Source organism: Mastigoproctus giganteus, chromosome 1, assembly GCF_048544385.1.
Source record: "Mastigoproctus giganteus isolate SK-2022 chromosome 1, ASM4854438v1, whole genome shotgun sequence".
Classification (NCBI taxonomy): Eukaryota; Metazoa; Arthropoda; class Arachnida; order Uropygi; family Thelyphonidae; genus Mastigoproctus; species Mastigoproctus giganteus.
The window spans coordinates 33,074,720-33,101,089 of record NC_143575.1 but is presented as its reverse complement, the minus strand read 5'-3'; the positions used below and the strand labels follow the sequence as shown (position 1 = coordinate 33,101,089).

General features: G+C 37.8%; 1 protein-coding gene across 1 annotated transcript in view; it reads right to left on the bottom strand.

Moving 5' to 3' along the window:
• Positions 1–26,370, bottom strand: part of LOC150090691 (ATP-dependent translocase ABCB1-like) — a 125,549-nt gene that overhangs the window by 13,390 nt on the left and 85,789 nt on the right. The window contains exons 16-22 of the mRNA XM_090379448.1: positions 17,217–17,381; positions 14,680–14,784; positions 6,977–7,054; positions 6,794–6,877; positions 4,703–4,906; positions 3,259–3,359; positions 298–438 (exon numbers count right to left, since the gene is read on the bottom strand). Coding sequence (XP_090235574.1) covers positions 298–438; positions 3,259–3,359; positions 4,703–4,906; positions 6,794–6,877; positions 6,977–7,054; positions 14,680–14,784; positions 17,217–17,381 — 878 coding nt within the window. The remainder of the gene's footprint in view (positions 1–297; positions 439–3,258; positions 3,360–4,702; positions 4,907–6,793; positions 6,878–6,976; positions 7,055–14,679; positions 14,785–17,216; positions 17,382–26,370) is intronic.

The window sequence follows — 26,370 nt, the reverse complement described above, 5'->3', positions numbered from 1 at the left end:
TTCAACAATATCTTTAGAGCTTTGTGCTTATTTATGTTGTTGTTTGTTTGTTATCATAATTTGATGTTTATCAATCCCTCTAGTTTGCCTGAACTGGTGTACCACCGATTTTATTTATTGACAATAAATCATTTTATATATATATATATATATATATATATATATATATATATATATATATATTATAAGCGCCATTAATCCTATGATGGCACTCACTAAACCAACTTATGTAAAAAAAAAAAAAAGAGAGAAAGGTCCATTTAAATAAGAAAGTCAAACTACTAATTTTTTACTTACTTGAAAAGGTTTGCAAATGTTAACTCTTTCTGTGAAACTAAATGGCTGCCATAATACATAGCTGCAGCATAGGCAAAAGGTGGAACACTTTGTGCAAAACCAAATGTTAAACCACGAAAATGAGATTTCTTTTTAGAAAATCTGAAAATAAAAAAAATAATAAAAATTATAAATACATTTTAAAATATAATTTAACTCATCAACATGTGTCAAGTTTTATATGAAGTGAGCATAATGAAACCTATCTTTACATTGTTTAATGATCAGGAAATCATTGCAGAGTATTTTAGAATATACAAGTACAAACATACTCAAATAAAACACGTTGATTATGGTCCAACCAAAATCTTTTTTCAAATGCACAACACTCATTCAACAAGATGGATTGAAGCTGAATCAATTACAGTGGGCAACAACTGTAATCAAGTCCATTACATTCCTTCCCAGAGATACTCCAAGGGGTTTGCAAAATATTCCAAAAGTTATTATATATATTTAAAAATTAGTAAAATTAATATCATAAAATAATTTTTGTGCAATAAAAACAAAATTACACTAAATTTTATTTATGCACTTTACTTGTGCAATGAAACCTCCTTGATAATCCAAGATGAATAGGACAAAGACCGCCTCAGATAATAGAAATCTTGAATAACAGAAACACAAATTTTTTGCCTTTTTTAATAGGAGTTTGGATCTCATTTATTACTATAGAATGTTTATTACATAGAATAATTGCAATAAAAAGTAAATGTGTACAAATTAATCTTAAGAAGTTTGTGTAAAATGCTAATAAATTTGTAATTTTACTCTTTCCTATGGTAAGAGTAGAATACAAAAATTAATAAAATTGTTTAAAAACAAAGTTTGAAATCACCAGGTGATGCCTGGTAGTGATTATTTACTTTTTTTAAATTAAGCAATGATTTTCAGTTGTTACACTTCCTAAGCACTTTCCAAAATGCTATGACTATCACTGCCAATTACAGGTCTGAGCAAGTTCTTAATCAATTATGCATTCAAACGTCAAATCCCACAAGAATTAGTTTATAATATACTGTCCTACTAAAATATCAGAGAACATATCTAGCAGCATATAGATCCACCTTTAGTAGGGATGAGAGCAGCAATTCCATATGGCAAGAATTCAACTAGATACACACAGGTGTCCCTGGTGATGTTACTGCAGTCCTGTCAAGAAGGCCTTTAAATCCTTCAGCTTCACTTGTTGCTAAAGTCTATCTTAAGTACATAATTCTGGATAATCCCGCAGATTCTCAATAGAATTCACATCTGGCAACTATATGGGTCATAGATACTGCATACCATTTCTTCGAAATTCTTATCCTGTGTCCATCACTATCAAGATACATCAGCATTACAGGATAAACCTGATCCACAAGCATGCTTAGATGTACTCTCCAGATGACAGGATCCTCCATAATAATGGAAGGATACATGCCATACTGAAAATAGTTCTGGACAGAAAAACGCCATCACGGCATGCATAGACAGCAGAATGCATTAAGGAGTCATTGCTTTGTGCAGCTTTCTCCACACAGCTTTGTGCAGCTGCTCTGGTCTGAACCATGATTTAGTTCAAATTCAATATAATTAAAAATACTACCTTAAACTAATATAACTAATGCAGTAATAACACTATGCACTGGTTATGTTATGAAGTTTACGTTATTGATTTTATATATATATTTTGCAATATCGAGCTTATGGTATATGTATTTTGTATCTCCTATCACTTGATAGGAGATACAAAATACATATACCATAAGCTCGATTACCATAAGCTACATATACCATAAACGCTATACCATTACATTTGTCAGTTCTAAGTAATTATAATAGATAATTTATCTAACTAGCACCAACCTATGTGATTTGAACTTTTGAGCTAGGACACTATGGGCTCTATGGACACTATGGGCTCTCCTGGCTGCCTGTTCACACTGTTCAGAAAACTTCATATCTGCCTGTATTGTAACTCCCAGATCCATTTCCTCCTCCACTGTTTATAATTCAACCCCTCCAAGTGTATAATCTATTTGCCACTATTAAAATACCAGTATTCTCCTACCCTAACTATAACCCCAGGGGCTCACATCTGGTGAGTATGGGCTTGGCACACCCAGGGTCCTGAGCTGGATATCATCATTCTTCTCTTTCTTGGTGATTCCCTTTTACTTCTCTCTCTCTCTCTCTCTCTCTCTCTCTCTTAGGGTAACTCGGGAATTTTTTTGGCTGGTGCAGCATAAGCCTCAGGCATCCCTACACCATATAGCTAATAATAATAATAGTATATTTATGTGTTGTATAAACTTTGTCTTTAAAAAATGTATTTAATCTTGTTTATGTTAAAACATTTCCAATTCAAGCATAATTTTAGGGTAATTTGGTAATATACACTATCCCATGTTCCAGCATACATAATTACAAGACTTGTGCTGTTGACTGGTGCAAAATATTATGCTAACCTTTAGCTCATTCATGCATTCTTTGAACAGTTTGCATCGAAACAACTTTTTTTTTTTTTTTTTTTTTTTGGCTTGGACAGCTGATATAATATAAAATAATGATATAAAAGAATTTCTTAAGTTTAGGAAAGGAAGGGGGTGAAAAATGACTTTTATATTTCTGCATTATAAAATAATGCAATGTTATAGAGCAGAAATGTGCTTATCTTAAATGAGTTTATCAAAAAAATGAAATAAGAGAAAATCGCACATTGCACCTATTTTAAATAAAATTATTTCAATCTTACTATGAGACATTTCCAAATTACTAATAAAATCGCACATTACACCTATTTTAATTGCACATTTAAAATTTCATTTCAATCTTACTATGAGACATTTCCAAATTACTATTACTACAATCTTACTATGATACATTTCCAAATTAGGTTTTTCATTTTTATAATATTAAAGTAAATAAACAGTTTCTTACTTCTGAGGTTCAGCTTGAGCAGTAACATAATTAGTGTAGAAAATCATCTCTTGATGAAGAGACGCTACAGTTCGGATATTTTCAATAGCCTCCACTGCAATCTGTAAAGTAAAAAAAAAAAGAAAAAGAAAAAAAAGTGAGTTGAATTTAATAATAAAAGCAAAAAAAATTCACACTTCTCAGAAATACTATAAAGCAAAAACAAAAAAATTATTTATTGCAGAAAATTAAATTTAAGTGAGTACTTGTAAATGATTAATTTCTATGCACGTGCAGGATGATATGGCACTAGGCAGTCACCTATTAAAACAGTAATAGTATTCACCATATTTTGCAAGGAAGCCACAGGCTTTTCTGTGCTGAAAAAAAAAAAAAAAACCCATGTAGATAAGAAAATACAAATTATATGCTTCCCTCCTCACACAGATAACTATCCAGTTGATCTTGGAATTTATTCAAACTGTCAGCCTCAACTACCTGCAAGGGCAACTTGTTCCAGCAATCAGCAACTCGCTGGCTAAAAGAAAACTTCCTACAATCTAATCTAAACCTCAACTCCTAGTTCTGGAATTCTTTATAACACTGAGAATTCCATCTTCTTTCATGTTAATAATCCCTCTAAGAGCCTTATAAATTTCAATCAGGTCACCTCTGAGATGCCCGGTTGCCAAGCTCTGTAGCCCATATAATCAGTCTTTCCTCATACGAGTTGCTCATCTTTGAACCCTTTCGAGAAGCTGATGTTTTTTTCCAAATGAGTTCTCCATACTTGAACACGGTGTTCCAAATGTGGTCTTACAATTGCCTTGGGCGTCTCCGTAGCCAGGTGGGAAGGAGCAGCAGTGCGTAGTACACGCTTCTTGATTAGACCGGGGTTCGAGCCCGTCACCACCAAATACGGAGGATGTGGAAAGGTCAGGGAATGACCACAGCATATCCCGGAGCAATATGGCCTTAGTTGCTAATGCTCCTAAAAACCAAATAACAAACAAACAACAAACAGTTGCCTTACACAGTGGGATTATGACCTCCCTATTTCTACAGTATAGTATTCAATAAATCATCGATAGGACACTATGGGCTCTCCTGGCTGCCTGTTTACACTGTTCAGAAAACTTCATATCTGCCTGTATTGTAACTCCCAGATCCATTTCCTCCTCCACTGTTTATAATTCAACCCCTCCAAGTGTATAATTTATTTGTGGGTTGCTATTCCCCAATAGTAAAACCTTCATGGTGTGAAAATTCAAGAAAAAAGAAGGTATATGTTATGGTGTTATTGCTAATTAATTTTAAACATTAAGTTAAATTATTATTATAATTAATCTAAAGTAAAAATTACACTATGTTTGCTAAAGTGATCCAGTTTTACTGTGTACTTTTATTTTGTGCACCTGCTAGTTAAAATGAGGAACAAAGTATTCAGTATAAACATTAAGCATACCTTAGTAGCTTTTTCACCTGCAGACTTCTCTGATAAAAGTTGACCACTAATTATACGGCTTTCAAAGTATGTTGCTACTAATACAAGAGGCACAAAACTAAGGACTACTAATCCCAACTTCCAGTTAAAATAAAGACCAAGAATAATTGAAGCTATGAGGGTAGAAATTGCTTGACATATAGCTGACATACGAGATCCTGTGGCCTGCAATATTAAAAAACAAAAACTCATAAATAACAATGGGCATACACGATAAATCCATAATTAAAAATATAATTAGCCAATAACATCAAAGGGACTGATTTAATGAAGATAAAGAAAAACAAATTCTTTGCTTGTTTAATTAGAATTAAAACTGAATTTAAATGATATGTTGGTTATTTTTGCTGGACAATTAGCTTTGTTAACATAGTGCAGTTCATATAGTATGCCATGCATTATGTCTCTAAAAGGTTTTGTCCGTGTGCTGATATACAGATTATGCAGGCCCAAAAACCCAGAAATATCTCTGCTCCGCCCCCACCATTGGCTGCAAAAAAATTATTTTTTAATTTTTTTTGTTTAAGTATCCTCTTTACAGCTAACCCAGGACTTTCGTGAGTGCACATGCACTTGCATGTTGTTTTTAGGTGCATCAGCAACTTTGGCCACATTACAATGTCTTTATGTCTTATTACAATGTATTATGTCTGTACAAGTATATGCTCACAGGCATCAGCAACTTTGTACATATTGCAGCATAATGTATTATGTATGTAGAAGTATATTAAAAAGTAAGAGATTACCTCAATCTTTTTCATGGAATGCTTCCAGTCTCTCATATGTGACGAATAAAATAAGATGAAAAAAGGTGAAAAAAAAGGAATTAATGAATTCCCTCACTCATAGAGATATGACCAAATCCGATGCGCAATGGAATCGAAAGCCGAGAGCCCCAACTTGACCCCGAAACGCATCAAACCACCGCAGCAAGCCATGAGTACGAGAAGACATTGTGTTATAATAAATAGTTAAAACTGCTACCGATAATAAATAATTAAAATCACAATTAAAAAGATCGAAAACTATTAAAATTAAATGGATTAAAAGTTACGATTTGAATGAATACTCAATTTAAACGAAATGCACAGCTGTTTTCCTTCCTCCCTTCCTTAAGCAGACCACATTTTTCGGTTGATCGTCGTGTTCGCAGAATGGGAATATCGCAAAGTGTTTGTGTGTGTATTTGACTCTGAAATATAGAGAGATTATTTTTATTGGCACATGCGCAAAAAAGACCAGAAATCCAAAATTAGATAAGGCCATCGCACATTGATAGAATTTTCGTGCAGTTTCATTTCAAGCATTTCAGCAATCAATAATTTTATGTAATTGTGTTGTATATTTAAAATGACCACTTTATTGAACAGGAATGCGTGACCATCATTGACCGCATGAAAGGCCAACTCCGTCGCATTTGTGCGCGACATGCGGATGGAAGCAGCATGTTGCTTGACACGTAACTAACATGCAACGAGTGGAACCCTCGTACGATTAATCACACTGACTACATGAAATCTTGTACACAAGATCATTTATCTGTGCCAAGCAAGAAGGAAGAATTGTGATTTTTTTTAATATATTATGGAGCTTCTGCATGGGACTGGCTATAATTTTGAATTCAGTATTTCTAAGAGTTTATTAAGCTGCCTGTCGATTCTGTTGCGCATCAGATTTGGTCATATCTCTATGAGTGAGGGAATTCATTAATTCATTTTCATCTTATTTTATTCGTCACATATGAGAGAGAATTGACTGGAATCTTACTTTTTAATATATTAAAAAATCGTGAAAGTTATTGAGCCCTGTAGCTCTGAATTTTTTACTAATTCATTATGTAGAAGTATGTGTTCCTACATCAGAGAAGTGGATTTGCTTGTGCAATGTTGGGACTAATGCCAATAGTGATTTTGTATATTTTATTTTGTAACAAAGTAAAATATATACATTTTCTGTTTTATCTGAACAGTCTTATATTGATATCACTAAAAAATAAACTAATTTGAAGGGAGCTAAAAAAAACAGAAGAGTAAATAAACTTGTGGTACTTACTCCCTGCATACTTGTAGCATCTGATGATAACCTAGAACATAAGGCACCAGTACTATTTTTTGAGTCATCAAACCACGCAATATCCTGTGTGGATTTTAAGAAAAAAAAACATTATAAACATAATTTAAAAAATATAGTTTACCTCAAATATCAAATGGGAGCATAAAAACTATACCCACTTACTTGACTAATCATACATGAAAATACCATTTTCCGTATCTTCATAGTTATTCGCTCTCCAGCAACACTGAACATGAAAGTCTAAATGAATAAAAGTACAGACTGAAAATAGTTTTTGATACCTTCATGATCACACATATAACATTTATTAATATAAAAGTTAACAGGATATCAAGCTTTAGACCAGAAGTGCACCGTGTAGCACACATGCCATTTGTGGCACCTGTAGCTTTTGTCAGTGGAAAAATAATGTAAAAAAAAAAATTATACAACTGATTTTAAAAATTAGAAATGAAGATAAATATATATACAGTGGTTAAATTCCACTTTTACTATCAGAATTTATAACACAAGTTTCAATGTGATGGGAACCTATGGTTGTATTTACTGCCTTTTAGCATTAATTTAGTGTAGGTAGGTAGGTAGAGATATTGGCAAACTCCTCATGGCATCAATTTTGTGAGTATGAACATTTATTTGTTAACTTATTTTAAATTTATATTATAAACAAAGTTGTTTTAATTTTTTATTATTTCAAGTGCTTAGTACAAAGTTCCTTTGTTAATAGGGGAGAGTGGTACTGATTCTCTTTAAGAATATGATGTCTTGTATGGAATTTTCTTTTAGAAAGGTAGCAACCAAATAAAATCTTAAGCAGTGTGCAACATGTGTTTTGTTTCCCTACTCTCTTTTGAAAAAATTGATTTGCCTTGGGTGGCAATTATCCTTGGTGGCTTGTGAGAGATTTCCAAAATAATATGTTGCATACTGCAGAAAAAAAGATTGCCCACCACTACTTTAGCCTATGGACTACTGGTGTTTCAAGAATAATAGTACACAAAATAAAGTTTGTTAACACAATACCTGTATTACTATTTAATTTGTTTAAGTTTATGAATTAATCATACAGCTCAAAATAGAAACCATTAACACATTCACTGCTTCCGGAATGCAAATATGTGACTTTGGATTTTAATCCACTGGAAGGCAAGCCTAGGTTTAGAACTTTTTTCTTCCAATTTGACAGAAGTAAAACCAGATAATTCTGTCAAAGAACCTTCACTGGAGGCTGATTAATTCAGTCACAGTGAGAAGAAAGCCCAAAAATGTTTCTGCTCTTTCCAATCTAGATTGACTCAATCCCAGGTCAAAAATGTCATCAGAAAAACCAGCAGCAAAAGTGTTAACTCTCTTGAGTCACATATTTTACATTATGTAGTGAATTATAATTGTTAATGGTATTTGTTTTGAAAAGCCATGGATGCATAATGCCAGAAATTTAGTTGTTCCATTAGCAACAAATTCTGTAGTTCAGTTATTCAAATTTCTAACAACAAATAGTCAATATTATGTGACTCAGTTACCTAAAGCTGAACAGATAAAATGCAGTTATTTTGTATTTAAAAAAAGAATTTTTTTTTAAAAATGCAATTCATCATTTCTTCATATGAAAACTTGAAAGTAGAGGAAAAAATATTTTTTCATGTATAATGAAAGGTAATCAAAGTTTTTGCCATTCTTGTTTAGATGTATGGGGGGGAGGTGGAGGAAATCTAGAAATGCTTTATTGGAAACCTGATTACAACAATGAAATCTCATTAATGGACTACCAAAATGAACCAGGAAATGTGTCTCAAAAAAAAAAAAAAAAAAGCTATCAAGTACATTTTTTTTAAATTAGTGAATTTGTATCCAAGATTACTGAAGCAGATAACCTGATTTGTCCTGCTCAAATGTAATTTGCTTGTTTATGCAAAATGTACTCTTAGTTACACATATCCTGGAGGGAAAAAAATCAGGACTTGAGTAAAAAGGTTTCCCATTTACAAAGTAATAATCTGAAATGTATGTTGCAGACTAATATGTACACATATTCTTCCAATATATACACTATATTCCAGTTATTTGGGACACATTGGGACTAATGCATTTTGGCCTGATTAAGCGGCTGCCCCAATTATGCGAAGTTTGACGTAAATAGTTAAAAATACAGTATCAATCATTACGGGTGATTCTCTGTACGATCAAATAATGTTACGATGGACTCACCACAGCAAAGTACTGTTCGCTATATGATATGGAGTAAGCGCCGGTCATTGTGATCATGTTTGTGAATTGAATTTTAATTCTAATAAGTGAAAATAGGAGGAATATTATCCACAGACAATAAAAGTAAAGATATATTAAGCACAAATTTACACTTTATTACCTTACCAATTAAAAAATTAAATGATACGTGAAAATTGGAAGAATATTTTCCACAGATTAGCAAAATAAAAATAAATTTATTCTTATGTGCATAGCTTATTTAATACGTACATACTAACTAGTTGATATGTCTGTTCACTAACATTTTGGGAGGGGGGAGGGGGGGTTTAAAATTTAAAACAGTAAAAATGATAAGCAATCCATAACAAAGAACATGGCACACACACAAATTGTAACTAACACGATACGTACAAGTGAGATATGGAGTAACAAGTTAAGAAGTTTAAAAAATAGGAATGAAGAGAAGATTCTGAAAATTTGTTTTTTATGTGATTGAAGATTTCATGGAAGAGGAAACACATTTCACCATAATAACGTAAAAACCCACGGTATTATCACAAATTCAATAAGATCGAGTTTTCTATCAGTTTATGATAGATTGCACTAACAGAAAAGCCCAATAAACCGGAAATTGCTAATTGCTTTTATTGTTTTATGGTTGTGATCTTCAGAAATTCAACCAGACCACGTGGTATGGTCGGAGACAATCATAGGGTAATCTCGAGTGCTGTGATCTCCTGCCCCGATTAAACAGCATATTATCCCAAATAAGTGAAGAAAACGCTGGCTATTTTCTTGATTTGGTTCTGTTCTTTAAGATTGGTCCCAAATAAATGGCTGCCCCAATTAACCGGTGTCCCAAATAACCAGAATCGCTTTCACCTCTGCCAGTGGCTACTGTTAATCTATTAGTCCTTGTATCCCCCCAAACTAGCAGTTTTCCAACCCACCTAACACTGCCCCCATAGCATCAGCAAATATTCTTGCACCCTTTCTATTTAAGTGTATCCCATCCCTGTAGAAGCTGTCTCTCCTGTTAACAAGGAGAGACTGCTTCTACAGGAGAGACTCTCTCCTGTTAACAAGGAGAGACTGCTTCTCTCCTTGTTAACAACTCTCTCTCTCTCTCTCTCTCTCTCTCTCTCTCTCTCTCTCTCTCTCTCTCTCTCTCTCTCTCTCTCTCTCTCTCTCTTCTACAGGAGAGACAGCTTCTACAGGGATGGGATACACTTAAATAGAAAGGTTGCAAGAATATTTGCTGATGCTATGGGGGCAGTGTTAGGTGGGTTGGAAAACTGCTAGTTTGGGGGGGATACAAGGACTAATAGATTAACAGTAGCTACTGGCAGAGGTGAAAGTGATTCTTGCACTGCTTCTATTGGAATGAGCAGCAGCCTGGAAAACAAGATGCAAGATATTTCAGAGACTGTTGGGAGTCATTGCAGTACAAGTAAACACATGGATTGTGTTAGGCTAGCTAAGAATAGGAACAGGTGCATGTATACTTGCGTGTACACCAATGCTAGGAGTTTGGTAAATAAATATAATGAATTTGAGGTATTGCTCAAAACAACAAAGGCAGATATTGTTGGGATATCAGAGACGTAGTTTCACACAGATATAAGGAATGCAGAACTGGAATTTGGGGAGTACAATGTGTACTCCCCAATCATATAAAAAGAACAGAACAGAAAGGATAGACAGGATAGGAAGGGAGGAGGGGTTATGCTATTAGTTAAGAAACACATAAAATCTAAGGAAGTGAAGCCAGTCGACATCGCTGGACAGTGCAGTGTCTAGTCAGTTTGGTGTGACATAAGCATTGGGAGATCAAAATTGAGAGTAGGAGTGTGCTATAGGCCTAATGACTCTGATGAGAATAATAAGAAACTGTACAGAAACTGTACTCTTTGCAAAGAAAAACAGCAAAGAGTTCTTTACTTATGTAAACTCTACAAGGAAGGGGATGAATCAGATTGGTCCACTTGATATCGATGGTTCAACTGTTGATGCTCCTGCTCAGCTAGCTAACAAACTAATTGAATATTTTGCATTGACATTCAAACATGAGGAGTTATTCAGCGAGGGGAATGCCAGAGGTGTATTCAACTCTGGAAGTAAGCTAGATAATCTTGTAATAACGGAGAGTAAAGTGGAGGAGAAATTGTTGAAGATAAACACAAGAAAGGCACCTGGGGTGGATGGGATCTATCCAGTTATATTAAAAGAGGCAGCAAAGTAAGTAAGCAAACCCCTTAGCCATAATTATGAGAGATTCCTTAGACTCAGGGGAGGTACCCATAGACTGGAGATGTGCAAATGTGACCCCAATTCATAAAGGAGGATCAAAGGCTGACACAAGTAATTATAGACCTGTGAGTTTAACTTCTGTTTCAGGAAAATTAATGGAGGAACTGGTTAAAGAAGCACTGCAGGATCATCTAGACAAGACAAGACTTCAGTTATAGCTCGGACACAGCATGGTTTAGTTAAGGGAAAGTCTTGCCTGACCAGTTTGATTGGATACTATGATGCAGTCACAAAAGAACTGGATGCAGGGAATAACTTTGATATTATATATTTGGATCTTAGAAAGGCTTTTGATACTGTTGCACATGGAAAACTGCTGCACAAATTGGAGCAGTGTGGCATTGGAGGCAAATTGCTGCTATGGATAAAGGGGTGGTTGAGGGGGAGAAGACAGAGAGTGGTAATCAATGGACACTGCTCATCGTGGACTAATGTTATTAGTGGAGTCTCTCAGGGTTCAGTGTTGGGTCTATTATTGTTTTCTGTATTTATAAATGATACTGATGATGGTATATCAAGCTTAATGTCTAAGTTTGCAGACGATACGAAGATTGGCAGGGTGTTAAGGCCACTACTGACACTATGCTGCTGCAACAGGATCTGGAAAGGTTGAGCAGATGGGCTGAGAGGTGGCAAATGAAGTTTAACATTGGCAAATGTAAAGTACTACATATGGGAAACAGCAACCCCAGAGCAACGTATCAACTCTGTGGTACTGCGCTGACAGTAGTAGAGAATGAAAAGGACCTGGGGGTGGTTGTGCAGGCAGATATGAAGTTCTCTGAGTAGTGCAGACGGGCTGCAAGAGTAGCTCATGGTGTCTTGTCAATGATATACAGGAATTTTTGTAGCAGGGATAAGGAGGTGATTATCCCCTTGTATAAGGCAATGGTCAGGCCACACCTTGAGTACTGTATACAGGTCTGGAGGCCTCATTTCAAGAAGGATGTAGAGCTCCTGGAACGAGTACAGAGAAGGGCAACAGGATTAGTGAATGGAACAAAGGGTTTCTCTTACAAAGAAAGGCTTAAGTTTTGCAAATTACAGTGTCTAGAGACTAGGCACCGGCGAGGTGATCTGATAGAGGTGTATAAAGTCTTGAATGGTTTCAGCATGCTCAATGCTGATGTGATACTGCCTCTTGCTCAGAATAATCACCTGAGAGGGCATAAATTCAAATTGAGGAAAGATGGATGTAGGATAGATGTGCGGAAATTGGCCTTTAGCCAGCGGGTGGTTGGTTGGTGGAACAGACTTCCATCCCTTGTTGCGGAAGTTGATAGCCTAAATAAATTTAAGGCTGAGCTGGACAGGTATTTCAAAAGAACGGAGTGGTTAAGTTGAAGTGTTTTTTTTTTTTTTTGGCTGATGCTGCATAAGCTTGCTTTCTTGAATCATATGCCTCTACTAATGCTAATGCTAATGAATCCACTGTATATATATACACATATAGGGTGTTATTGAGGAAGAATAGTAAATATTTTGGGAGGTTATAGAATTGATTATTCTGAATGAAAAAGTTCATATAAAAATTTGTCCAATTCTCAATGAATATGGAGATACATCTGTTTGAAACTGGCATGCACAGCTCCCCGAAGCAGATGTGACCAAGAAGCAGTTATAACCTGATGCTGTTTGATGTTAAAAGTGTTGTTAAGAATGCCACACATCTTCACACATGCTGAATATGCAGATATGGTGTTTGTCTACGGTTTTTATGGTGGAAGTGCTACTGCTGCTTGTAGAGAATACCGTTGACAGTTTCCTAACCACAGCATACCAGATTCAAGAGTGTTTACACCAAACTGCATGAGACTGGTACAGTTCTCAGCGCTCATATTTCTTCTGAATATGCAAATGAACAAAATGTGAATGAAATAGAACACATTCTTCAGTCAGCAGAATGTAGTCCTACTATTAGCACATGAAGAATTTCTATGCATATTGGTGTTCACAGACAAGAGTATGGGGCACATTACAGCTTGTATCCATTTCACATACAGTGGGTGCAACACCTTCAACCAGGAGACGACACCCAGCGATTGGAATTTTGTCAGTGGGTAAATGCTAATTGCCAATTAATTCCATTAATACTGTTCAGCGACGAAGCTACTTTCACCCATGATGGTACCAACAACACCCATAACTCTTATAAGTGGTCAGATTAAAATCCATATGCTACTGTACAGAAACAAATTTTCAACATTGCTTCTGTGTAAACATGTGGTGCGGTATCACCGGCAATCAGTTGATTGGGTCTGTTGTGTTACAGAATCATCTTACAGAGCCCATTTATCTAGAATTTCTGAAAATGAACTTCCACTACTATTAGAGGATGTTCCCTTGGCTACAAGGATTGGTATGTACTTTCAGCATGAATGATGGAGCTCCTGCACATTATACCCATCTGGTGATACAATATCTAAATCGAATTTTCCCTGAAGGATGGATCAGCCGTGATGGTCCCATTCACTGGCCACTAAGGTCTCCAGACCTCACTCCATTAGATTTTTGCTTGTGGGGATGGATGAAAAGCACAGTATACAAACAAAAGAATACAAGAGACGAATTGCTCACTCGCATTTTGGATATTGCTGTCCTCATAAAGGAACGGCAAGACGACCTTAGAAGGACAACACGTCATATTACCACAAGAGTTGCAAAGTGCCTTGAGGTTGGCGGTGGGATTTTTGAACATTTATTGTGAACTGTAAAAGATTTTTCAATTATTTGTGTTTTGTATCATTTAAAAAGTCAATAAATACAAACAATAAGTCATTTATCATTCTTTAATACCTCACATAATGGCTTTGTGAGTGCCATGTCAAACAGCTGTATTTCCATATCCACTGAGAATTGGACACATGTTTATATGAACTGTTTTACTCAGAATATAACCTCCCAAAATATTTACTATTCCTCCTGAACCACCCTGTATATAGGTTAGGTTTAAACAGATCTAAACTAATCAGTTTTTTTTTACTGAACAATCTCCTAGTATTAAGATCTGTTTTATTTAATTTACTTGGAGAAATTTTGAGATATTCACTAAAATAAAAAGTAAATAATAAAAAAATATAAAAAATTCTGATGATTCTACACAATTAAAAATAATGTGGTGAAATCTGCTTACCAAACATTAAATACTCTGAAAATTTAAAAAAAAAAAAAAAAAAAAAAGTATAATTTATGATATGTATTAAGACATTACAATTAGCCATTTAATAATAATATTAATACTAACATTACAACTGTTTCAAACAGTAATGTCGAAAATGAACCTTATTTCACAAGTAAAAAATTAACTTCGTGTAATTATTATAAATAAAAAATGTTTAAAATATTACCTGAAAAAAACATGCAAGTCCAGATAAAATTCCCATCAAAAGAAATAATGAAGAATATAATGCTACCTCTTCTTGTATTTTTTTCTCATCAGTTATAGCTAATGTCTGAAAAATAGAGAAAACAAAGCAAATTCAAAATTTATAAAAATGGATATAATATATTGAATTGAGTTGAGTCATTTAATTTGTAAATATTATGAAAATTGCTGTTCTTCACATGGAATTAACAAATATAATGAATTTATTGATCACTAAATACAGGAAGCAGGCCTCTGTAGCTAAAATGGTCAGGGCCAGGAGTAAAATAAGCATACACTCTTTGAGTAGATCTGGGTATCAAAAAAGCCCTTGACTGATAAATACAGTCAACATGCCAACCTGCACTGCACTGGACCATTTGGCAGATTATGGTCCATTTCCCCAACATGATTTGCTGAGCAGGCCTCCATTCTGTAGTAGATTGACAATGGCTGCAGATTTATTATTTTATTTTATTATTAAATACAGGAAGCAGTTTCCCACTAAACTCTTCTGGATATACCAAATTAATCTGATATTTGCTGATAATTTTGAACCAACTTTGATATTCTTTTTTAAATCTGATGAAATAAAAGTGACAAACATAATGACAAATGAATGATGTTCATTTCTCATCGTGCTCCACTTGAAATCAGTCTCATTCTCATCAGACTTGAAAACAGAATCCAAAGTAGGCTCAAAAACATCATCAGAAAATAACAAATAAATTTATCGTAGTGAGTGTGCTGGTGTTAGAGACTGTTTCCGTTATTTAGAAATTGATAATAATTTTTGTTAAATCCACATAGTGTATGGCATTGTGAGAAGGACATTACATGGTATTTCTTAAAGAGTTATGTTAAAAAGAAGAAACACTAGTAAACCTTAATTCTGATGTATTAAAAAGTTGATAATAAGGATAAGAATGATTTTTAAGAAAAGAAGGTCTGCAATTTCAGGTATGGATTTCATTTTTGGAATGTTAGATTGTATGCTGATAATTGGAATTTCAGGGTCCCATCCTAGGTGAAATGCACCTGGGTACCACTCAGTCCCAGCAGAGGACTGGGTAGTCCTAACATTAATTCTTGTACCAGGACCACCCCCACCCTGAACTCTAGGACCAGTCCTGCCTAAAGAAAGCTTTACTAAAAGCATTTTCAATATCTTGTAAGGAGGATAATTCCTGCCCATTCCAGATGAGAGTTTAGTGATCAAGCATCTCAGCAGGGTTTGGAACATAAGATCATATGCAACAGTTCAGTATCCAGCTTTAAATGTTGATGGAAGAGCTGACAGAAAATGTGAGATTAACATTGCATATGAGTACAAGGTCACCATGTTTTCTGATTTTTATTGTCTTAGCTTGTATAACTCTTTATTCTTGTAGTTCTAGGATTAGTTCTTTTTCAGAGACTTTAGCAAGTCCTGTTCGGATAGAGCACATCTCTTGAAATATTTAGTGTAACACGAGGAGTAACTTTGGTGGGAATACCTGCAATGTTTGAAATCTGAGTAACGATTTAGTGCCTGTAATTCATATCTGCAATATCTACCTACAATTGTAGATCTTGTAGATACTAATCGCCTCTCTTCATCTAAAATGGCAAAAAGAACAGTGTCTTTTTCACTATTTGAGATAGTCCATAGGCATTTTTAAGATATTTATGACTTGTAGCAACTGTTCTCTCTTTTCGGTATTTTGTAAAATAAATGACTTCTATGGAAGAAGACATATAGGACAACATGAATAACAGAACAATAAGCTATTTTCTCAGATAAAAAAAATTCTAAGACCAAACTCTTTCTTGCATAAAAAAAGAAAAAACATTTGATTTTTAATTTTTTCATCATACATACATAAATGCTAAATATCTAAATGTTTTTAGATATTTATCATTTCAAAAAAAATTTCAAAATCACTAATTTCATATGGCTCAACCTCGCTTGCACAGCCTCTCCTCAGCACAAATGGTCTTTCAACAGTAAAAACTGATTGATGTAGCTATTCTATTCATCGGGAACATCAGCTGGGTTATTTAAGACTTTCCCACAGTACACAAGGGTATGATCCAATTCATTTTCTTCTTCTTCATATCCATGTACACGAAAAATTTGTTGTCTTCCTTCTTTGCTCTCTTAGCATAAGAGAGCAAAGAAGGAAGACAACAAATATCTGTTGTTCTATTATAGATCAAATTGTAGCTGTCATAAGCTTCAATACTTTTCATCACTCTGGGGTCCAAGCTGTCTTTTTCTCCACTATTGGACTGGTTAGCTCTGTAATCATCCATCCCGGCATCCTCCTGATGCTATATATGCATTCATAGCTTACACGATTATTGCTCTGAAGGCATCCCATGATTCTAATGTATTCACCCTCCTTCTGAAATCTGCCTAAATTATGGTATAGTTATAAACAATATCAAATTATATTGGTAGCAAAATAAAGGAAACAATATAAGATAAAAATCTAATCTTTTGATCACAGCACAATGTAAATATGTTGTAATACTAACCCCCAAAATTTCTCCAAAAATGACACCATAAATAGGTATAGAAAGCCCCATTAGAAAAGCACAAATACATCCAGTGACCATATATGGCCATTCTGAAGCTGCTAGCTTCAAAAGACGCATTTGAGATGGATTTACATTCTCTTCCTCCTCATCATCTTCATCTTCCTGTTTAAAAAAAAAAAAAAAACACTTATAAATTATTTTAAGATAGTATAAAATTCCATTACAACAAGATTCATGCATCCCAAGAAAATGTTACTGGGGTGGGGGGGGGCACATAAAATCATTTCATTCTATTGAATTTGCTGAAAATTATTTAAAAATAACTATTATTTGTATAAATAAATCATGTGCCTCAAGTAGAAAATTTTATTTTATTTAAATGCCAACTTTAAAATCAATGATAAAAAAATAAAATGAAATACGGGCACTACAAAAGTAAAGACACATTCAGAGTGTCATTTGGAAAGAATACTTTATTATAAGAAATAATACCATAATTTAGAAAATTATTGTTACTTTTTAAATATTAATATATCAATTTTGTTGTTTCAGCTTTTTCTCCTCCCTGCAATAATATGAAAGTTCAACTTTGGTGCAATCCAAAAGACTTGGGCACCTTATGGATAAACAAAAAAAAAATAATAATAATAATAATAAAAAAAAAAAAAAAGATAATCAAAAAGGGTGAAAAATGAAGTAGTAAAGGGTGTGATATTGAATTCTTTTGAAGAAACTCCCCCCCCTCCCAAGCAAATGTTTGTTCGTTTGTTTGTTTGTTAGTTATTTGGTTTTTAGGAGCATTAGCAATGAAGGCCATATTGCTCCGGGATATGCGGTGGTCATTCCCTGACCTTTCCGCATCCTCCGTATTTGGTGGTGACAGGCTCGAACCCCGGTCTAATCAAGAAGTGTGTGCTACGCACTGCTGCTCCTTCCCACCTGGCTATGGAGGCGCCCAAGCAAATGTTTCCATAACAGTATTTACAATATGCGCTACATAACTGATTTTAAAGAATTGGAATCTGGGGAGTACAATGTGTATAGAAAGGATAGATAGAGTAGGATGAGCGGAGGGGTTAATGTTGTTAGTCAAGAAACACATAAAATCTAAGGAAGTGCATCCAGTTGACATGGGTGGACAGTGCAATGTTGAGTCAGTTTGGTGTAATATAAACACTGGGAAAGGGAAAATGAGAGTAGGAGTGTGTTATAGGCCTAATGACTCTGATGAGTACAATGAACAATTGTGCAGAGAAATAGAGTGGGCCAGTAAATCAGAATGTCTTGTAATGGGGGATTTTAACTTTCCAGATATTGACTGAAACTTGTGGGTTGGTCACTTGCACACTATCAAGACTTTTGTGGATTTATTGGAGGATTGTTTTCTACAGCAGCATGTTTGAGGGGCAACCAGAGGGGGTAATACTATTGATCTGATTATCAGCAGTGATTATGCATGCATTAGGAATTTGTAGATAAAGGAACCACTAGGTGACAGTGATCACAGTCTACTGATGTGGGATTTACTTAAAGATGTAACTACCATCAAGGTTAAAGGGAAGGGTTTTTGTTTTCATAAAGGTGACTACAGTGGTCTCAGACAGTTTGAATTTTTTGAATTCTATACAGTGGGATAAACTGATGATGTTAAAAACAGTGAATTCTAAATGGGAGGCCTTCAGAGAATTAATCTTGGAAGCTACTAGGCTTTTCATACCAACTAAGAAATACTGTTCAAGATTTAGGCCTAAATGGATGTCAGATGAACTAATGAGGCTCGTGGCAGATAACAAAAATGCGTGGAGTGCATATAAATTAGCAGGTGACACAGAAGCCTACAGCAGATATAAGCTAGTCTGTAATCAAGTCACAAAGGAAGTTAGGCAAGCAAAGGCTGATTACGAGAAATCCTTGGCAAAGGATGCAAAGAAAAACAACAGACTTCTTTACTTATGTAAATTCTAGAAGGAAGGGGATGAATCAGATTGGTCCATGATATTGGTGGTTCTACTGTTGATGATCCTGCTCAGATAGCTGACAAACTGAATGAGTATTTTGCATCTACATTCACACATGAGGAATTCTGTAAGGAAGGGGAAGACAGAAGTTCACTAAACTCTAACAGGAAGCTAAATGATTTTGTAATAACGGAGAGCAAAGTGTATGAGAAATTGTTGAAGTTAAACATAAAAAAGGCACCTGGGGCAGATGTAACCTATCCAGTTATATTGAAGGAGGCTGCGAGGGAAGTAAGCAAACCCTCGGCCATAATTATGAGAGCATCCAAAGAATCAAGAGAGGTCCTCTTGGACTGGAAATGTGCAAATCTATCCACAATTGTTCTGTTCTGGGGAAAATAATGGAGTCACTGGTTAAAGAAGTGATGCAGGATCACCTAGACAAGACTAGGTTTGTTAAAGGGAAGTCTTGTCTGACCAATTTGATGGATACTACGATGTGGTCACAAAGGAACTGGATGCAAAAAACAATTTTGATATAATATATACTTGGATTTCAGGAAAGCTTTTGATACTGTTGCACATGGAAACTGCTGTACAAATTGGAGCAGCATGGCATTAAGGGCAAATTGCTGCAATGGATAAAGGAATGGTTGAGTGGGAGACAGCAGAGAGTGATAATCAATGGACATTGCTCTACATGGACTAATGTTATTAGTGGAGAACCCCAGGGTTCGGTGATGGGCCCATTATTGTTTTGTGTATTTATTAATAACATCGATGAAGGTATATCAGGCTTAATGTCCAAAGTTTGCAGATGATACAAAGGTTGGCAAGGTTCTTAATGATAATAAAGACAGTATGCTACTGCAACAGGATCTATAAAAGTTAGGTAGATGGGTTGAGAAGTGGCAACTGAAGTTTAATATTGACAAATACAAAGTACTGCATATGGGTAGCAGTAACCCAAGAGAAACGTACCAACTGTGTGGTACTACACTCAGGGAGGTAGAGAATGAAAAAGACCTGGGGGTAATTGTGAAGTCAGATATGAAGTTCTCTGAGCAGTGCAGATGGGCTACCAGAGCAGGTCATGGAGTTTTGTCAATGATTTGCTAGCAGAGACAAGGACATGATTATACCTTTGTATAAGGCAATGGTCAGTCCACACCTTGGGTATTGTGTACAGGTCTGGAGGCCTCATTTTAGGAAGGATGTAGAATTGCTAGAATGAGTACAGAGAAGGGAAACAAGATTGGTGAGAGGAACAAAGGGGTTCTCTTACCAGGAGAGGCTTAAATTCTGTCAGTTTCAGCATCTGATTGAGGTGTACAAGGCCTTAAATGGTTTGAGCAGGCTCAATGCTGATGGGATACTTTCACTTGCTGAGATTAAGAACCTGAGGGGGCATAGATTGAAATTGAGGAAAGACAGTTGTAGAATAGATGTGTGGAAGTTTGCCTTTAGCCAGCAGGTAGTTGATTGCTGGAACAGACGTCCATCTGTTGTTGTGGAAGTTGATAACTTAAATAAATTTAAGCTATCAACTTAACAAACATTTGGAGTGACAGGATGGGTGAAATGGAAAGGGTTTTTTTTTTTTTTTTTTTTTGGCCAATGCTCTATAAGCTTGCTTTCTTGCACAATATGCCTCAACTAATGCTAATAACAACCATTCATACTTTTCTAATAAAGGTTTTCATACATTGTAAACCAAAACATTTTCAGGAATAGGTGAACTTTCAAAATAATTCATTATACCGAATTTTTCAGTTAAAACTATTTCATTAAAAAATATTTTAAATGATGCGTTTTTAAATTTTGTGTGAGGAATTTATTGTAGCTTAAACACAGAGCGTACAGATAAAGCAGAAATATATGAGCTTTCGGCTATATGGTAGCCTTCGTCAGAATTAAAATACATGAATGGCAGTTGGAATGAAGATGTGCACTGCCAGGTGCGTGAGGCGCGAGGTTTAATTGTTTGTTGACGTCTGTGGCTGTGACGCATGATGACGTGGCCAGCGCTTGTCCAATGACAGAACTACTGACTCTGTGATCGGGTTGACTTGGTAACCACTGTTCCTGTTTAAGGATTTATCCGAAGATTTTATATTTAATGATTCCAACCAGGTACGCTTTAGGTAATGGTGGGATCTGTCTACCACCACGACATCGCGGTGTGGGTCGATGTCGTGGTGGGTTGTCCAGACATGTTCGGCGATAGCTGAGTGTTCTATATCCGCTAAACGGATCGCTCTTTTGTGCTCCGAGAGACGTTTCTCGAGTCGACGTCCAGTCTCTCCGAAGTAGCAGCTGGTGCAGTCACGGCAAGAGATGCGGTAGACTAAACCGCTCTGCAGAAGGGTGGGGACAGGTGTTTTCACGTTGGAAATGAAAGAACGCAGTTTCCTGCCTGGGAGCTGGATGCACTTTATTCCGTGCGTTCTCAGGATTCTGCCGATCTGTTGTGACAGGTTGGGGTAGTATGGGATGAATGCCCTTGTGGATGGCTCGTCACTGTTGGTGTTGTAGCTGGTCGTCACGATGTCACGTGTCTGTAGATCACACCTGTCGAGGACGTCAATGGGGTAGCCACACCTCGTAAGGTCTACTTTGACCCTAGTGACCTCTTTGCGTCTTTCATCAGCGGAGCTGGAGTGTGTCCAGGCGCGAGTAAGCAAGGTTCGGGCCGTGGAGAGGAGGTGGCCTCGCGCGTGTGCTGACCGGAAGTTGGTAAACTGGCCAGCACACATGGGCTTACGATAAACTGTAGTCCTCAGGTATGTGCCTTCACGTCGGACAAGTGTGTCTAAGTATGGTAAAGAGTTGTTCGACTCCAGCTCAATCGTGAATTTTATGAAGGGCGATAGTGAGTTGAGGTATGATAGAAGTCGCTGACCTGAGTCTCTAGGGATGACCACGAACACATCGTCAACATAGCGACACCAAAAGGCGATGTGATCAGGTGCGTGTGCAAACGCACGTCCCTCTAACTCCTCCATCACGATGTTTGCTGTGACTGAGCTGACCGGGGAACCCATGGCCGTGCCATGTATCTGCTGGTAGACTGAGTCATTAAATATGATCGCACCCCCTGTTAAGCACAGCCTGAGGGCGGTGGAAATGTCATCGGGTGTGAGACCAGTTCTTTCGTTGAGGGTTCTATCATTGTCCAAGAGTTGTTTTGCACAAGAAATGGCAAGTTCCACAGGGATGGAGGTAAAGAGCGATATGACGTCGAACGATGCCATAACTTGATTCTGCGAGATGGATACAGTGCGAATCCTCTTTATGAATTCAACACTGTTGGAAACGGTGTGGGTGGTCTTGCCAACCAGAGGAGAAAGAAGTCTCGAGACAAATTTAGACAACTCGTAAGTCGGTGATCCACAGCAGGATACAATTGGCCTCAGTGGTGTGTCTTCTTTGTGCACTTTCGGTAGGCCGTAAAACCGTGGGATCTGACATCCGGAAGCACGGAGGTGATTACGGGTTGACTGTGTGATCTTCCCTTGTTTCAGCCAACTGTTGACGAGGATATTCACCTCTGATTCCCATCGTTCTAAAACTCTGTTGGGGTTGATGGTCAGGGGTTTGTATACAGTAGTATCCCGTAAAAGTAGTAGCGCTTTCGCCATGTAATCAGTGTGATCCATTACAACCGTACGGCGGCCTTTGTCTGCCGGTAGAATGACGATGGACGAATCCTGTTTCAATGCCTTGAGGGCAGAGAACTGTGTACGGTTGAGGTTAGAAGAGACGGGGCGAGCACGGTGTAGAACTGCTGCAGTCTTCAAGCGGATTGTGTTGGCTACATCTTCTGGGAGGCGTGATAAGCTGGCTTCCACACCTAAGGCGATGTCGGTGATCGGCGGGTGCTTAGGAAGAACGGCAAACGTCATGCCAAGAGTCAATAAGTTTACTTGGTCCGCAGATAACTGTTTGCTGCTTAGGTTCAATACGAAGTCCGTGGAATTAGTGAGAGGGGTATTACATTGGCTGCGCAATTGACGGGATTCATTAATCAAATTACAAAACTTACGTTTCTGTCGGGTACAATAAAGATCTGATTCTCTGATGGCCTGGTGACATAAAGTGTTGACCACATCGGTGTAAACGGGATCGGGAATCAGAGTCTTAAGGTCGGCTAGTAGGGTTGCCTTGCTCGCTGAAGCACGTTGTATGTCATGATGGAGGCAGCCGATCCATATACGTAGGGTTTTGAGGCCGAAGTTCCGACAGGCACGTCTCATGCGCTCATTAGAAAACGGTTGTTTGTAGCGAAACCCTTTCGGTATAATCTCGTTAGCTTTGCACCTATGCACAAACCTCAGGTGTTGTCTACTACGGGCTATGAAGATAAAATCTTTCTGTAGTCTCACGACCATGTCGTATGCTGGTTGGCCAAGAATAGTACGAACATAACGAAACAGGCCTACGCGCTCTGGATTCATTGAGGAATTTATTGTAGCTTAAACACAGAGCGTACAGATAAAGCAGAAATATATGAGCTTTCGGCTATATGGTAGCCTTCGTCAGAATTAAAATACATGAATGGCAGTTGGAATGAAGATGTGCACTGCCAGGTGCGTGAGACGCGAGGTTTAATTGTTTGTTGACGTCTGTGGCTGTGACGCATGATGACGTGGCCAGCGCTTGTCCAATGACAGAACTACTGACTCTGTGATCGGGTTGACTTGGTAACCACTGTTCCTGTTTAAGGATTTTATCCGAAGATTTTATATTTAATGATTCCAACCAGGTACGCTTTAGGTAATGGTGGGATCTGTCTACCACCACGACATCGCGGTGTGGGTCGATGTCGTGGTGGGTTGTCCAGACATGTTCGGCGATAGCTGAGTGTTCTATATCCGCTAAACGGATCGCTCTTTTGTGCTCCGAGAGAGAAAACTAGATTCCCAATTTTAAAAAAATCAGTCGACAGTCCAGAAGATGGATCCTTATTTAGAATACCTTTATGCGAAACACGATCAAAAGCCGTTGAAATGTTAAGAACAACCGCTTTTGTTTCACCAAAATTTTCACCAAAGCTAACGAGATTATACCGAAAGGGTTTCGCTACAAACAACCGTTTTCTAATGAGCGCATGAGACGTGCCTGTCGGAACTTCGGCCTCAAAACCCTACGTATATGGATCGGCTGCCTCCATCATGACATACAACGTGCTTCAGCGAGCAAGGCAACCCTACTAGCCGACCTTAAGACTCTGATTCCCGATCCCGTTTACACCGATGTGGTCAACACTTTATGTCACCAGGCCATCAGAGAATCAGTTCTTTATTGTACCCGACAGAAACGTAAGTTTTGTAATTTGATTAATGAATCCCGTCAATTGCGCAGCCAATGTAATACCCCTCTCACTAATTCCACGGACTTCGTATTGAACCTAAGCAGCAAACAGTTATCTGCGGACCAAGTAAACTTATTGACTCTTGGCATGACGTTTGCCGTTCTTCCTAAGCACCCGCCGATCACCGACATCGCCTTAGGTGTGGAAGCCAGCTTATCACGCCTCCCAGAAGATGTAGCCAACACAATCCGCTTGAAGACTGCAGCAGTTCTACACCGTGCTCGCCCCGTCTCTTCTAACCTCAACCGTACACAGTTCTCTGCCCTCAAGGCATTGAAACAGGATTCGTCCATCGTCATTCTACCGGCAGACAAAGGCCGCCGTACGGTTGTAATGGATCACACTGATTACATGGCGAAAGCGCTACTACTTTTACGGGATACTACTGTATACAAACCCCTGACCATCAACCCCAACAGAGTTTTAGAACGATGGGAATCAGAGGTGAATATCCTCGTCAACAGTTGACTGAAACAAGGGAAGATCACACAGTCAACCCGTAATCACCTCCGTGCTTCCGGATGTCAGATCCCACGGTTTTACGGCCTACCGAAAGTGCACAAAGAAGACACACCACTGAGGCCAATTGTATCCTGCTGTGGATCACCGACTTACGAGTTGTCTAAATTTGTCTCGAGACTTCTTTCTCCTCTGGTTGGCAAGACCACCCACACCGTTTCCAACAGTGTTGAATTCATAAAGAGGATTCGCACTGTATCCATCTCGCAGAATCAAGTTATGGCATCGTTCGACGTCATATCGCTCTTTACCTCCATCCCTGTGGAACTTGCCATTTCTTGTGCAAAACAACTCTTGGACAATGATAGAACCCTCAACGAAAGAACTGGTCTCACACCCGATGACATTTCCACCGCCCTCAGGCTGTGCTTAACAGGGGGTGCGATCATATTTAATGACTCAGTCTACCAGCAGATACATGGCACGGCCATGGGTTCCCCGGTCAGCTCAGTCACAGCAAACATCGTGATGGAGGAGTTAGAGGGACGTGCGTTTGCACACGCACCTGATCACATCGCCTTTTGGTGTCGCTATGTTGACGATGTGTTCGTGGTCATCCCTAGAGACTCAGGTCAGCGACTTCTATCATACCTCAACTCACTATCGCCCTTCATAAAATTCACGATTGAGCTGGAGTCGAACAACTCTTTACCATACTTAGACACACTTGTCCGACGTGAAGGCACATACCTGAGGACTACAGTTTATCGTAAGCCCATGTGTGCTGGCCAGTTTACCAACTTCCGGTCAGCACACGCGCGAGGCCACCTCCTCTCCACGGCCCGAACCTTGCTTACTCGCGCCTGGACACACTCCAGCTCCGCTGATGAAAGACGCAAAGAGGTCACTAGGGTCAAAGTAGACCTTACGAGGTGTGGCTACCCCATTGACGTCCTCGACAGGTGTGATCTACAGACACGTGACATCGTGACGACCAGCTACAACACCAACAGTGACGAGCCATCCACAAGGGCATTCATCCCATACTACCCCAACCTGTCACAACAGATCGGCAGAATCCTGAGAACGCACGGAATAAAGTGCATCCAGCTCCCAGGCAGGAAACTGCGTTCTTTCATTTCCAACGTGAAAACACCTGTCCCCACCCTTCTGCAGAGCGGTTTAGTCTACCGCATCTCTTGCCGTGACTGCACCAGCTGCTACTTCGGAGAGACTGGACGTCGACTCGAGAAACGTCTCTCGGAGCACAAAAGAGCGATCCGTTTAGCGGATATAGAACACTCAGCTATCGCCGAACATGTCTGGACAACCCACCACGACATCGACCCACACCGCGATG